Raw genomic sequence first — 11886 nt, 5'->3', positions numbered from 1 at the left:
TCTTTGTAAAAGTTTCAGCTGAAGACTTTTATGTGGCACTCCAAGACTGTATTAATAGTGAATAATTCTGGCGGCAAATGCAAAAATATAAAACGTTATTTCTATTTCCAAACTATCCCCATGCAGTGATATATTAGTGATCCTCAAACACCTTTTTTCATAATTGGCCTGTCTGAATGTGAATGTGCTCTGTTTGTTCTGGGATGATAAAAACAGAGCAGCAGATAGTGATGGATTACACCTAATAAGAAGTGGAGCAGTGAATCCTAAACCTGGGCTTTTCCTCCATAAAGACTCGTGTATTGACAGTGCGCTATGAAGCCGCCTGCATAACCCCGCTCGCGAGGAGGGGAATTATTTATTTCAGCTCTATTCCTGGGAGGACCGTCCTGACAGCTTCTCATCTCACTGTCTGAATAGCGCAGGCTTCCATTAGGCGGGGAATTGCGCCTATGTCTTTGTGGGAGGCTTACTGCATTTACAGCTCCGAAAGCACGAGTCGAACCAGGGCACAAAAGAAGAAAAACATTTATTGTTTATGAGTGTGGTGTGGCACAGGCCTGTCAGAGCGCGACGGGGGGCTGAGGTCTTCATTTGAGGTCTCCCCTTTGCTCCCCGCAGGCAGTTGGACTTTGGGCAACATTCGTGTAAAAGCAGTACATTGCATCTGCGAAAAAATAACGGTCTAACATTCCACATTACGATTACATTGGTGACAGTTATAGTAATATAAAAATGTACAGAATTACATTATGTGTCTCAGTGCAAAAGATAACCTTTCGAAATAAGTTCAGAAAGGCTGTGTCCTCATCATTCCTGTGTCTACCCGCTCATCCCCAAACAGTAGAGGAGGTGGTCTGTGTACAAGACCACTAATAAATAATCCACAGAAGCAGTTTACAGTCACCGTCAGATAGCAGCAGTGTTTCAGCTCGGACTTTAAATACATATTCACAAATAACAGTGTGTCACTGTACACCCACAATTCAACTTTTCACTACAGAAGAGACGACCCACCCTCTGCGAAGGAAACAAGATTCTGTTTCCAGAAAGTTCAGCACTCAAGTTACAATATTAACAATTTCGTTTGATGAAAAATTACACAACAGTTTTGAGACGTGAGCCTGTGCAGATAATGTCACAGCGTGGAAGAAAAGTCAGTCAATGAGTGTCAATGTGGAGTTGTGTAATATGTTTGTACTTTGGGTATTAAAACGCTGCGCTGTAGCACCAGGGAGAACTTCCAGGATGCTAAGGGTCTTGTATTGGTTAAGCTTATCATTGTATCATCTTCTTACAAAGGATTAAAATTTATAGATGTTTTGCAATTTTTCATCTTTTAAGTTTCTTCCAGTTGAAACATTGCATACTGTAAATACATTTGTTATCAAACCTAGGGCTGTACAAGTTCCACTGCATATAACCATTACCATAAGTACCGTAAAACGAGTCAGAGTGTCGTTTCTGCATTGAAGTATTTACATTGCTGTTGGAGTTCTGTGGCTTATTTCCAGAGTGGGTTTGTCAGTAAAAGGCAATGGAGAGTCTGTGGGGATTGGCGGGCCTATCAGCTGGTGCAGATGCTGTTGATGGAGATGATGCTTGGGTCCACCAGGCCCAGCTCCTCATGCTCATTCACACACAGCTGGTAGCCACAGCCGCGCCGGCGCTTCAGAGGCGTCACCTTGGCATCCGGTTTGGCGCGAGGTGGCAGTAGAAAGCCCACGCTGCCTGCGATCAGCATGTGCCAGATACTGTGGATGTAGAAGTAGTTCTCCTCTGTCTCCACAAAGGCATACAGCGCTACTGCTGATGTTGCAATCATAGTGCCAGGAAACAGGAAGAAGACCCAGCGCTTCCAGGTGGGCGGGTAGCAGCGCCGCCTTCGGATGGTACGCACCGTCTGAAAGAGGAAATATCAAAAGAAATATTATGCACACAATCAACAACACTGATCAGGCCTAATGATAATAACAACAATAATAATAACAACAACAACAACAACAACAACAATAATAATAATAATAATAATAATATAGCATATGTATTGCACTTTACAAGCCTGAGTTGACAAGCTTCTCAAACGCTACACAGTAGTCATTATTCATTCACTCCACACTATGGTGGTAGGCTACTAGTATAGCCATAGCCGCCCTTGGCTTGATTGACAAAAGTGATGCTGCTATTCTGTGCCATCGGTTCCGAAGACTACCATTGATTCCCACACACACTACATCCTCATAGGCAAAGTGGGTGAAGTGTCTTGCCCAAGGACGCACTGACAGTCTGCCCATGCAGGAGCCTGGATTCGAACTGCCAACCATAAGGGTATGAGAGACTCCACTCTAACAAATCCTTTTGCCTTTTGCCTATTGCCCAAATCCTTGACACTACTCTTAGTCTTTTCATTAATATGCTTTATTATGATTTCACCACTAGGCTACTTGATTTTCAGACCTTATATACCAGTAATAATAATAAGTTGGTACTGTAGTTGCTGGTTCAAAATATGAATTTCTTAATGAAGCGGAGCACTCAACTCAGTCAAGACTTCTACCTCCATGTCAATATTGGTGAACCATTGGAAAGAGCTCTAGTAACCATCCTTCCCCGTTAGCCTTGCCTGTTCCCACTAGGAAGGATATTTTTCTTCTTTTCCTTATTATTTATTTTTTATATATAATGCATTATAACACCTAAAATAGGATTTTTTGGGGGGGTTTGAATAGGTAACAGAAGATAGTAAAAAATGGTAAATGGACTCAACTTATATAGTGCTTTTCTACTTTTATCAGGCCCAAAGCGCTTTACAGTAAGGAACCATTTACACTCTCATTCATACACCAATGTACGAGCAAGACACAATAGCAGTGTGCATTTGCAGGAGCTCTGGGATTTGAACCCCCGACCTTCCGATCACGAGGCGACCTGCTCTACCATCTGCGCCATAGCTCTTTTAACTTAACTCTTTTAACTTGTCAAAGCAGACATGTTTGTCACTGACAGGTTTTCAGTCACCTCTCCTCTTCGCACCTCCTGATTGAGTCACTGTTTGACTGATCTAATTCATTTCGTCTGGGAACATTGGGTATGGCAGGAATCGCAGAAACATGACAAGCTAAAATGAAAGGGCTCTCGGAGAAAAAGTGACGCGAGAATTAGAGGCGCAGCCGCACTGAAAAGAAATGCCATTGAACAACAAATACATTATTGAGTGTCACAAAGCAATAGCGGGTTAGCTTTGAAAAATGCCCCATCTGATCTAAAGGAGTTTTTAAAGAGAAGTTGCCGGGATACTGCTGTCGCTCGCTGCCTCAATAAAGACAGGCATGACTCATTTTGACACTTTCACACTGCTTTACATAAGGCTGGCGCACGTGCTTGTGATATCTGCACGGTACATACATTTGTCAAAATAGCACACATAATCGAATTACACATAGGCTGAAACCAAGCAAAGCAGCTGAACAGCACAAACCATTTTTTATGTAAAGCTGCAGAAAGACCACAATGATAGAGGGATATTGTGTATGAATTCGAAAAGCTAGTTGTTAATCTCAGAAGCGCAGAATGTGGTAAAACATACAGTGTCCTCTGTAAGCTTGGGGGCTTTGAGTGAGAATTACAAGTGCGTCATGTTCAGTGTTTTTGTGAGATTACTCCCACCTCCAGCTCTCCAGTGAAGCCACAAAATGTGTCAGATGAGTGCCATTCATGATCATTTCCCCCCCACCTTTTCTCAAACCTTGCATGAAAGACTATTATTTTTTATCTTCCCAGCTGAAGGAGCACATTATAACTTGGAGTAGAGTGAGAGAAAGTACAAGCTGACTTATAATGGAACTACAACCCATGACTAATACTCAAAGGCTAGAAAAACTTTTAAAGCTGGGACTCATGCAAACAGCTCCAGTGTAATATGTGTTTTAGCTATTTGCATGTTGAGGCCTTGGAAAAAGGATTAGGCCTTTCTTGTAGGTGAATTTTCAAAACAGCTTCCCTGTAAATTATGTAAAGTGGTAATGTTTTGATTAAATTTGACAAGTGTTGTGATTTTCTCTGTGGTTTTAAACACATACAGTATACACACAGAAGGAATTATGGTAATGTTACGGAAAGCATCCCAATAAACATTCCAATATCTTCATCTTGGAAAAGGAGGAAAGTACTATATAGGTGCCTTTCACAGACAGGGTCACAAAGCGCTTTACATGAGAGCCTGTTGCTTAAAAGATGCAGCATTATTGATCTAAAAACAGCTGAACCCTCCTCCTGCTCCCCTTCGCTGTGCAGCAGTTTGCTCGGTCAGTGTAGGACCTCAGGAAGAGCTTTTTGGGCGCTGCTAACAATAGCCACTGGTGAAGATTCAAAGATCACTCAAAGATGCGCAAGATGCTCGAAACACAACTCCAAGTATGTTTTTGAACAGAAAACAACATTGCAACATGGTAAAAAGCTCTAAAAGTCTGTTTTGTCTATGTCCCTTTTCTTTTACATTCTTCAACGTCAGGATTACAGTCATCAAAAACTAAGCTACAGACACTCAAATTCAGTTGTCCAGCAATTGCTTCTTTATCGTTGGCAAATTGACAGATCTCTGGCTTGTGTAAATGTCTGCTTTCTAACTCATCATCTTTCAATGTTGAGATGTAGCGCAATATGTGCCTCAGTGGTGTAAAAATCAGTACTCGTGGATATAACTGTACTCATTTGTGAAGTGTTGTAAGGACTTACCCATGCTACGGCCATGATACCCAGAGCAAACAGACTGGGTCCCAGCAGGTTCCACAGTCCGTGCCGGTCCAACTGCAGCGCCATGGACAGAGACATGGCCCCCAGCAGATAGAGCACCTGGACAGAAGCAGTAGCGATCAATAAGTGCCTGCAGCTCACAGTAAACAAGGTGATGTGGGCCTATAACTCAAGCTGGCAGGTTCATTTTATTACAGCAAAGGAACATTTATAGGTGAGGACGGTTATAGCAAAATACATATAATTCATGGCCTAGTTACTTTTACCCCAGCTTGTAGATAGTTATAGTCTCTAGGTGCAGTGATGTGGATAATGTATTTCTTTACATATTTTCATTTCTAACATGCCGCTCTAACAAGGACATAAAAAAAAATATTCATTGAAATTGAATATGAATGTCATTATTGTTGGAGTAATATGACCTGAAGATAATACAAGTCAATTTCTCTAATAATGATTTCCTTCCTTTGGTTCACTGTTGCCATAGCTACGTAGCAGAGCTTAATAACGTTTATCAAAACATTGTGAATCCTGTTTATGTACTTTTAACAATGATTGAAAAATGATTAATTTCAAAATTATTGTTTGACATTCCCAAATTGGAAAACTTTTTGATGCAAAATCCCAGCATGGGTCGCACAGCAGGGGGCTCAGCAAAAAGACAGTATTCCAACAATAGATACATAATCCACAATGGTGCCAGGTGAGAGTTTTCTATGCTCCAAATTTGGCACAACGCCACGGTGTACAGTGTAGCATGTGGGGGTTGTGGTACTTTTGGGAGGGCTAGTCTGTCCGAAATGCCCGAGGTCTGCGTTCTTGCATCTGGTGTAAGAACACAAGAGAAATGGGTCTGATGGAGCAGAGGAGGGATGACCTGCCTGGAGGAGAGGCAGGCTAATTGGCAAAGAGCAGAGCAGAGAGGGGCAGCCAGGGACGCAGAGGAACAGCAGTCATCCGTCATACTTCACATAACACAGACAAACTAACATGCATAGGCTGTATACTGTACACTACGCCCGTCCCGGCTTCTACAGTAATGAATTACTAGGTGTCACTGTGACCGGGAGGGCTATAAACTTGTCGATGTAGTCTATTTTTATCCACTGTAATATTGTGTTGATGTGTTTGTACATGACGATGGCACACAACACACTAAAACAAAGACAATAGATTTGCCCAATTGTGGCAGTTAATGTATTTATATTCGGCAAAATTCCACAGTCCCAAGCAGAACTTTAGGAAGCAATTATGTCAAACAATATTTCTTCAACACATCTTGCTGTTTTTTTTGGTACGTGACAAAAGGTATCCTGCTAATCCGTACAACTACAGTAAGTGACACTGAGAATTCCCTATAACCATATTTTCCACGCAAGGTAAAACCAAACCTTTTTGGTGCCATACACGGTAATATTAAACTAACACAGTAGCCACAATGCCAATTGCTAACTCTATCATAGTGGCCTGCCGTTATGTAGAAATCAAAGGCAACCACTCGAGCTGTCTGTCACTGTCAGAAAAAAATATATCTCACTTTATAAACACTGGTTGCGGTACAGCTGAGATGCCGATCACACCTGACAATCACCGCCCACAAGCTCAAATCAAGGCATCCGTTGGCCTTGAAAGCTTATAAACAAGAATACATTAAAATAGTACCTATCATGCGGAGGAGAGCAGAACTTAAAACAGGCAGATATTTAAAAACAAAACAGGGCTTTAGTGCTATTGCTATTTCCACTTCCACACTTGCGGTTGCCCCTAGTTACAACAATTCTGATTTTGTCGTATTAGCACATGGAGGGCCGAAGGTCAAGCGTACACTCCAAACTGATGCGGTCAGACACACAAACAAACATGTACACAGCGACACACATTGTTTTCCCACTTGCCAGTCCTGACATGTGCGATTTGATTAGTGACTGCAAAGTGCTGGCCTAAGCAACTATGAAGTCTCGGCAGGACAGCAGATGTTCATAGCCTCCTTCCCCTCTCTCTCCTCTTCTATGTCAAACTTACGGACGCACACACACACTCACACGCACACACACTCACACACACACACGGATGCCTTGGTGTGTGTGTGCGTCCGTAAGTTTGAATGTGACCCACTGAGTAAATGCACCTGTTTGCTGTTTTGTACTAAAGTCGACCACAATCTTTCAACATCAATAAAAAAGGCAGCATTGCTATGGACCTAGTTACGCCAAAAACCCAGGTTTAGCATTGACACATAGGCAGCAGTCACCTATAGATGTTCCCTTTACTTGTCATGAGGGCGCAAAATAGGTTTTTGCTTCAGGGCTTATCTCAAGTTGTCACCCATCCTAAAACATACTTACTGTGCTGCCACTAAAAATATAAAAAATTCCCACAGTAACTTTTTCACCCCTGTCAAAGAGGTTATGTTTTTGCCAGTGGTGGTGATGGCGGTGTTGTTGTTTTTTTGGCTTTGCAAGGTAACATCAAAGTAGTGGATTTTTCGGAGCATGATGTAAATATATATGTAGTATAGGAGGAATAAGGAAGAAATATGGATCACGGCCTGGTTTCTGAAAACAATAGCAAAGCCTTGGCAGAAGTGTGTATGCTTTTTATGCTATTTTGAAGCCTGGATAAATGAGATTGTATGTGCCAGAAAACATAATTAGTTATTGTATACAAAAACAAAGCCATTAGTGAAGTGTTGCTACAGTCACTGTTAGAGAATTTGTCCTTAAATACCAGTCCTCTCTTGGCGTAATACTGTGCCACTGGAGCTTTACTGACAACTGAGTAGTTGTTAGAGAATTGAGAGAATTTGTCCTCAACTTACACACTGATTCTCTCATGGCCTAATGTTGTTTCCCTGTAGCTTTACTCGGTCCTTAACATATCCCTTCACATAATATAGCCTGAGACTGGAGTCTTATTGTCATTCCTGGAATGCACTTATTAGGCTTATTTTTTCTTGTGGAGGCATAATCAGACTTGGATATTCAATGTTCGCACATTGACTGTTCAATTGTCTCCAGGCCGGTATTGATGGTCAACTTCTCCAGCATCAGACATCCAGGTTTTGTCAACAGCCTTTTTCTTACATCTCTTTTGGGCTAGCTGATACTTCTACAACAGTCACTGGTTTGAGCTGTACCTGTTTGATGATGGACTTGAGTCGGGCCATGGCGATGACGGTGACCCACACTGACATGAGGGAGCCCAGGAAGTCACAGAACTGCAGCACGTCATACTCCATAATGCAGAAGACCACGATCCCCGGCTGGTCGCACGCATGGTAGAACTGCCAACAGAGATAAAGGAGGAAGTGCTTAGCGACTGTGCATTTCGATTGAAATATGTAAAGGTAAAATACAAGCTATTTCTCATAGCTTCTTTTCATTTTTAGTAATATGACAATGCCATAGTTGCTGCTGGGCGCAACAGTGGCTGAACCTATCCTATCTATTATACTGGCAGGGCAGACATGCTGTTTTATGAATAAAATATAGGCCTGTCTGGTTTTGGGGAATAATATATTTGAGCCAGTGCCCTCTTGGTTAGACATTAGGTTTATTTTAAAATTGAATAGATTTAAGGAGATTTGAGATAATATGAAGACTGTTCATGAAAAAAAGATAAACAAAATGATACAATGCAATCTTGGTGTGTTCCTTATTTGTAACATTGGTGTAATCTAAGGTGTAACACTTTAGATCACACAAAACATACTGGAGATGTCCTGCTCTTTGTAAAGTTACACTGAGGTCTTAGGAGAGCTGAGCCGCTATCAGCAAGCACACATGTTTGTTTGGTCATTTTTGGGGTATTTTTCAACAATAGAAATACAATGTAATAAAATACAGTGAAATGTTGCGTGGTGTGGCTTTAAATTCTTTACATTCCACATTATCCTATTGCAGTAAGTAACAGTACAAAACCCATCAAAGACTGATTGTTCAAAGCTCACTCACAGTGGAGAAGAACATGGTGAAGATATAGACGGAGGCCTCCAGGAGGTAGTGGCTGCGGATGGCGATGGCCACAGGCGGTACAAACATCAGGTTGGACAGACACAGTAGCAGAGTGGACAGCAGCTGGAAACTGTAGGAGTAGGCCTCAGTGTTGTCAGTGCAGCCCCAGCCGTCCCACCCTGACAAGAACACGAACAGGACAAACAAATATGAGTATTGAGTAATAAGTGAAAAAAACTGCTCAATATTATAAATCCATAACAATTTAAATATCGGTATTCCTTGTGAAATAGTGAGAGTGATCACTGTATTAGAGATAGTCTGGGAGCATGATGTATCAATTAGATTTTGTCTATAGAAACTGGCACAAGGCACAAGCAAGAAGGTATGATTAAAGGAATAGGCCACCGTTTTTACCTACTGAGATATGTTCTTACTTCGAAATCTGCGCAGTAATATCTTCACTTTACTGTGCGGACGCCAAACTACTCCTCGTATTATTACGCCTTACAAAATAGTTCCCCCTTGTATCCCCTTAGAAAATCCACATTGCTTAATTTTTTTTGTAGTGCAACCAAATTTAAATAGGGAAAACGTGGAAGAGCTTGGTAGCTTCTATCTTGACCTTGTTTGGAGCTATAGTGGAGAGGGGGAGAGGCTAAATGCTAACGTGTTTACGTGACAGAAGGCACGGGTGAAGACCAGACAGGTACTAAAGAACTCGTCAAAGCTAAGGTAAGAACATATCTCAGTATGTAAAAACGGTGGCCTATTCCTTTAAGACAAGCTACAAACCTGGCCTTTTGATGCCATATGAATAAACATACTTATGTCTTTGAATAGAGAAAGGGGGCGCTTCAGTGGGTAGGAGGATGTTATAAAAACTCAGGTGCTCTTCAAGAATCCATGCAAAACACCTAACATGAAAGAAACTGAAGATGCGAGACACTTCTGACTGATTAAAAATCCCTTATTCAGACGAATGGAACATCACCTTGTTGGCCTTTTCAGGGCAGACAGTGTAACTACTTGAGTTTTTTTCTGAGAGTATTGAAAGCAGAAGTCAACAAAATTTCAATATCTTGATTGGTTTGAAAAAAGTACACAATCTTCGCCAATTAGCGCCTTGGTACATTATCATGGATCGTACAAAACATGTATCCGTGTAGTCAAACAAATATGATCGGTTGGTGGATTTTTAAAAAGTAGTTAAAGGGGCTAGATGCAAGTTAGTCATTTTATACTCACTACTGCCATTTCAGGTCATTTGTGTAACTGCAGCTTCTATATTGAGCTAGTGCATGACGGCACTTCAGACCCGAAGTAACACCTTTTTGAGTGACAGTTCATGATTTTAGAGGCAGCTGTGGTGAACAGGTCTGGGCTCATTCTACACATTAGGACATGGCTGGAACATGTAGGGGGAGGAAAATACATTATTTTAACATTTTTAAACTCTGTATAGACCCTTTAATTAGAGAAATGGCTATGAACCAGATGAAGACTTTCTTTATAGAATATACAGCATGCTCACATCTGGGTCGTCAGGATAGTATTCCTTGGTGTCTGTTGTGCTGAAAATAGTGCTAAAAAAATGTAGATTGTGTCTTATTGCCAAATAAAATGAAAACTTCTCAGTAAGCAAAAAAAAAAGGAAAGAAACTGTTTGTAGTCCACAACAGTAGCTCTTGGTGTGAACTCCCTGAGCGCTCAGCTCCCTCTCAGTTCAGAGGAGTTAGATCGTGCCAGAGCAGTGGACTGGATAAGACAGTGTGAATGCAATATTAGCACGCCGAGGGTTTGCAAACAGAGGCTTTGCGGAGTGAGACAGGACAAGGGCAAGTGGAGAATGCAAAGTGCCTGCCAGGAAGCACTCACACATATGACGGCTGACAATGAACCCGACTGAGAAGCTCTGATAAAAGGCAGATCAAAGACAGGATTCTGAAACCGCCTCGGAGGACACGCTTTGTTTGAACTCGAGAGCTTATGTTTTATTGAAAAGATGATTATAATTAAGAACCGATTTTATTGTCTTCCCAAAACGGCTTAGACTGGGAGATTAATAGCAGGCCACTCACCGACTCATTGAACTCCGTGCTCTTTAGTCTCATCATATTGTCATTTCCATCTTTCAGAAGAACAACCCCCCACCACCTCCGTCACGAAAACGCTTGATAAATGTTTCCACAAATTAGAAAATCTTGGCAAAACTGACCCAATTTCCCAGAGTCTTTTATCAGATCTACCTGTGAAGATGGTGTTTGAATGTAAATGGTTTTCAAATATGTCGAGCACATTCACTGTAACTTGTTGTAACCTGAACCAGGGTTGCACAACATATAGCCAAATCATAACAATAATAGAATAATAGAATAATAGAAACGTAGAAGAGCTTGGTCGCTTCTAACTTCACCCCTGTTGGCCCCATAGAGGAGAAGAGGAGAGGCTAAATGCTAACAACATCTTTGGTCTTTTTGCGTGACTGAGCACACGTGTAAAGTCCAGACAGGTACTCATCAAGCTCAGATAAGAACATATCTCAGTATGGAAAAACGGTGGCCCGTTCCTTTAAAAGCCATATATGTGAAAGTGTGCTACCTGCTTTGCATTCACAGGCTGCATACAGGTAGTTGTTGGTGCGTAGGAGCTTGCACTGGCCGTAGGTGCCGCAGTCGTTGATGCAGGGAGTCAGGTAGGATCGCATGTACACCTCGGCTGTGACATTGATACAAGGCTCAAACCTGGAAATGGAAGATAAAGTAGAGTTAGATGGAGGTCAAAGTGGGGACTACACAAGTGCTGCATTACTGTAAAAGGGACTTCTACCTGGTGAGAGCATTTATATTTAATAAGTGAAGGGTGTTGGGTGGATGGGCATATTCCACACTCAAATCCATTTTTTATTGAATATTAAATAAACTTGAATCAAGCAACACAAAAGAACATTTCTACATTTAATTGTAAAGATTGTCCATATATTATGTTATGTTATGTCATCTCTTAATAAGAATGGAATGGAAATGGCTTTGGTGCATCACTGTAGTAGAAGATGATATTGGTAGTGTTGACTATTGTCTTTTTGCACCAAGAGCAAAGAGTTTTATGCTCTGCTTGTCCTTTGCATGTGGTAGAATTGACAATACAGCGAATTGAATTGAATTAAAACTTCAAAAAGCTA

At 41.4% G+C, this 11886-nt stretch overlaps 1 protein-coding gene across 1 annotated transcript in view; it reads right to left on the bottom strand.

Annotated features, from left to right (window-relative positions):
- Positions 1–509: 509 nt before the first annotated feature.
- Positions 510–11886, bottom strand: part of tmem8b (transmembrane protein 8B) — a 34759-nt gene continuing 23382 nt past the window's right edge. The window contains exons 9-13 of the mRNA XM_079555342.1: positions 11307–11449; positions 8706–8884; positions 7889–8035; positions 4735–4851; positions 510–1903 (exon numbers count right to left, since the gene is read on the bottom strand). Of these exons, the coding sequence (XP_079411468.1) occupies positions 1568–1903; positions 4735–4851; positions 7889–8035; positions 8706–8884; positions 11307–11449 (922 nt within the window). The 3' untranslated portion in view covers positions 510–1567. The remainder of the gene's footprint in view (positions 1904–4734; positions 4852–7888; positions 8036–8705; positions 8885–11306; positions 11450–11886) is intronic.

The sequence above is a fragment of the Gobius niger genome (genome assembly GCF_951799975.1).
Source record: "Gobius niger genome assembly, chromosome: 1".
Taxonomy (NCBI): Eukaryota; Metazoa; Chordata; class Actinopteri; order Gobiiformes; family Gobiidae; genus Gobius; species Gobius niger.
This window is presented reverse-complemented; position numbering and strand designations above follow the sequence as displayed.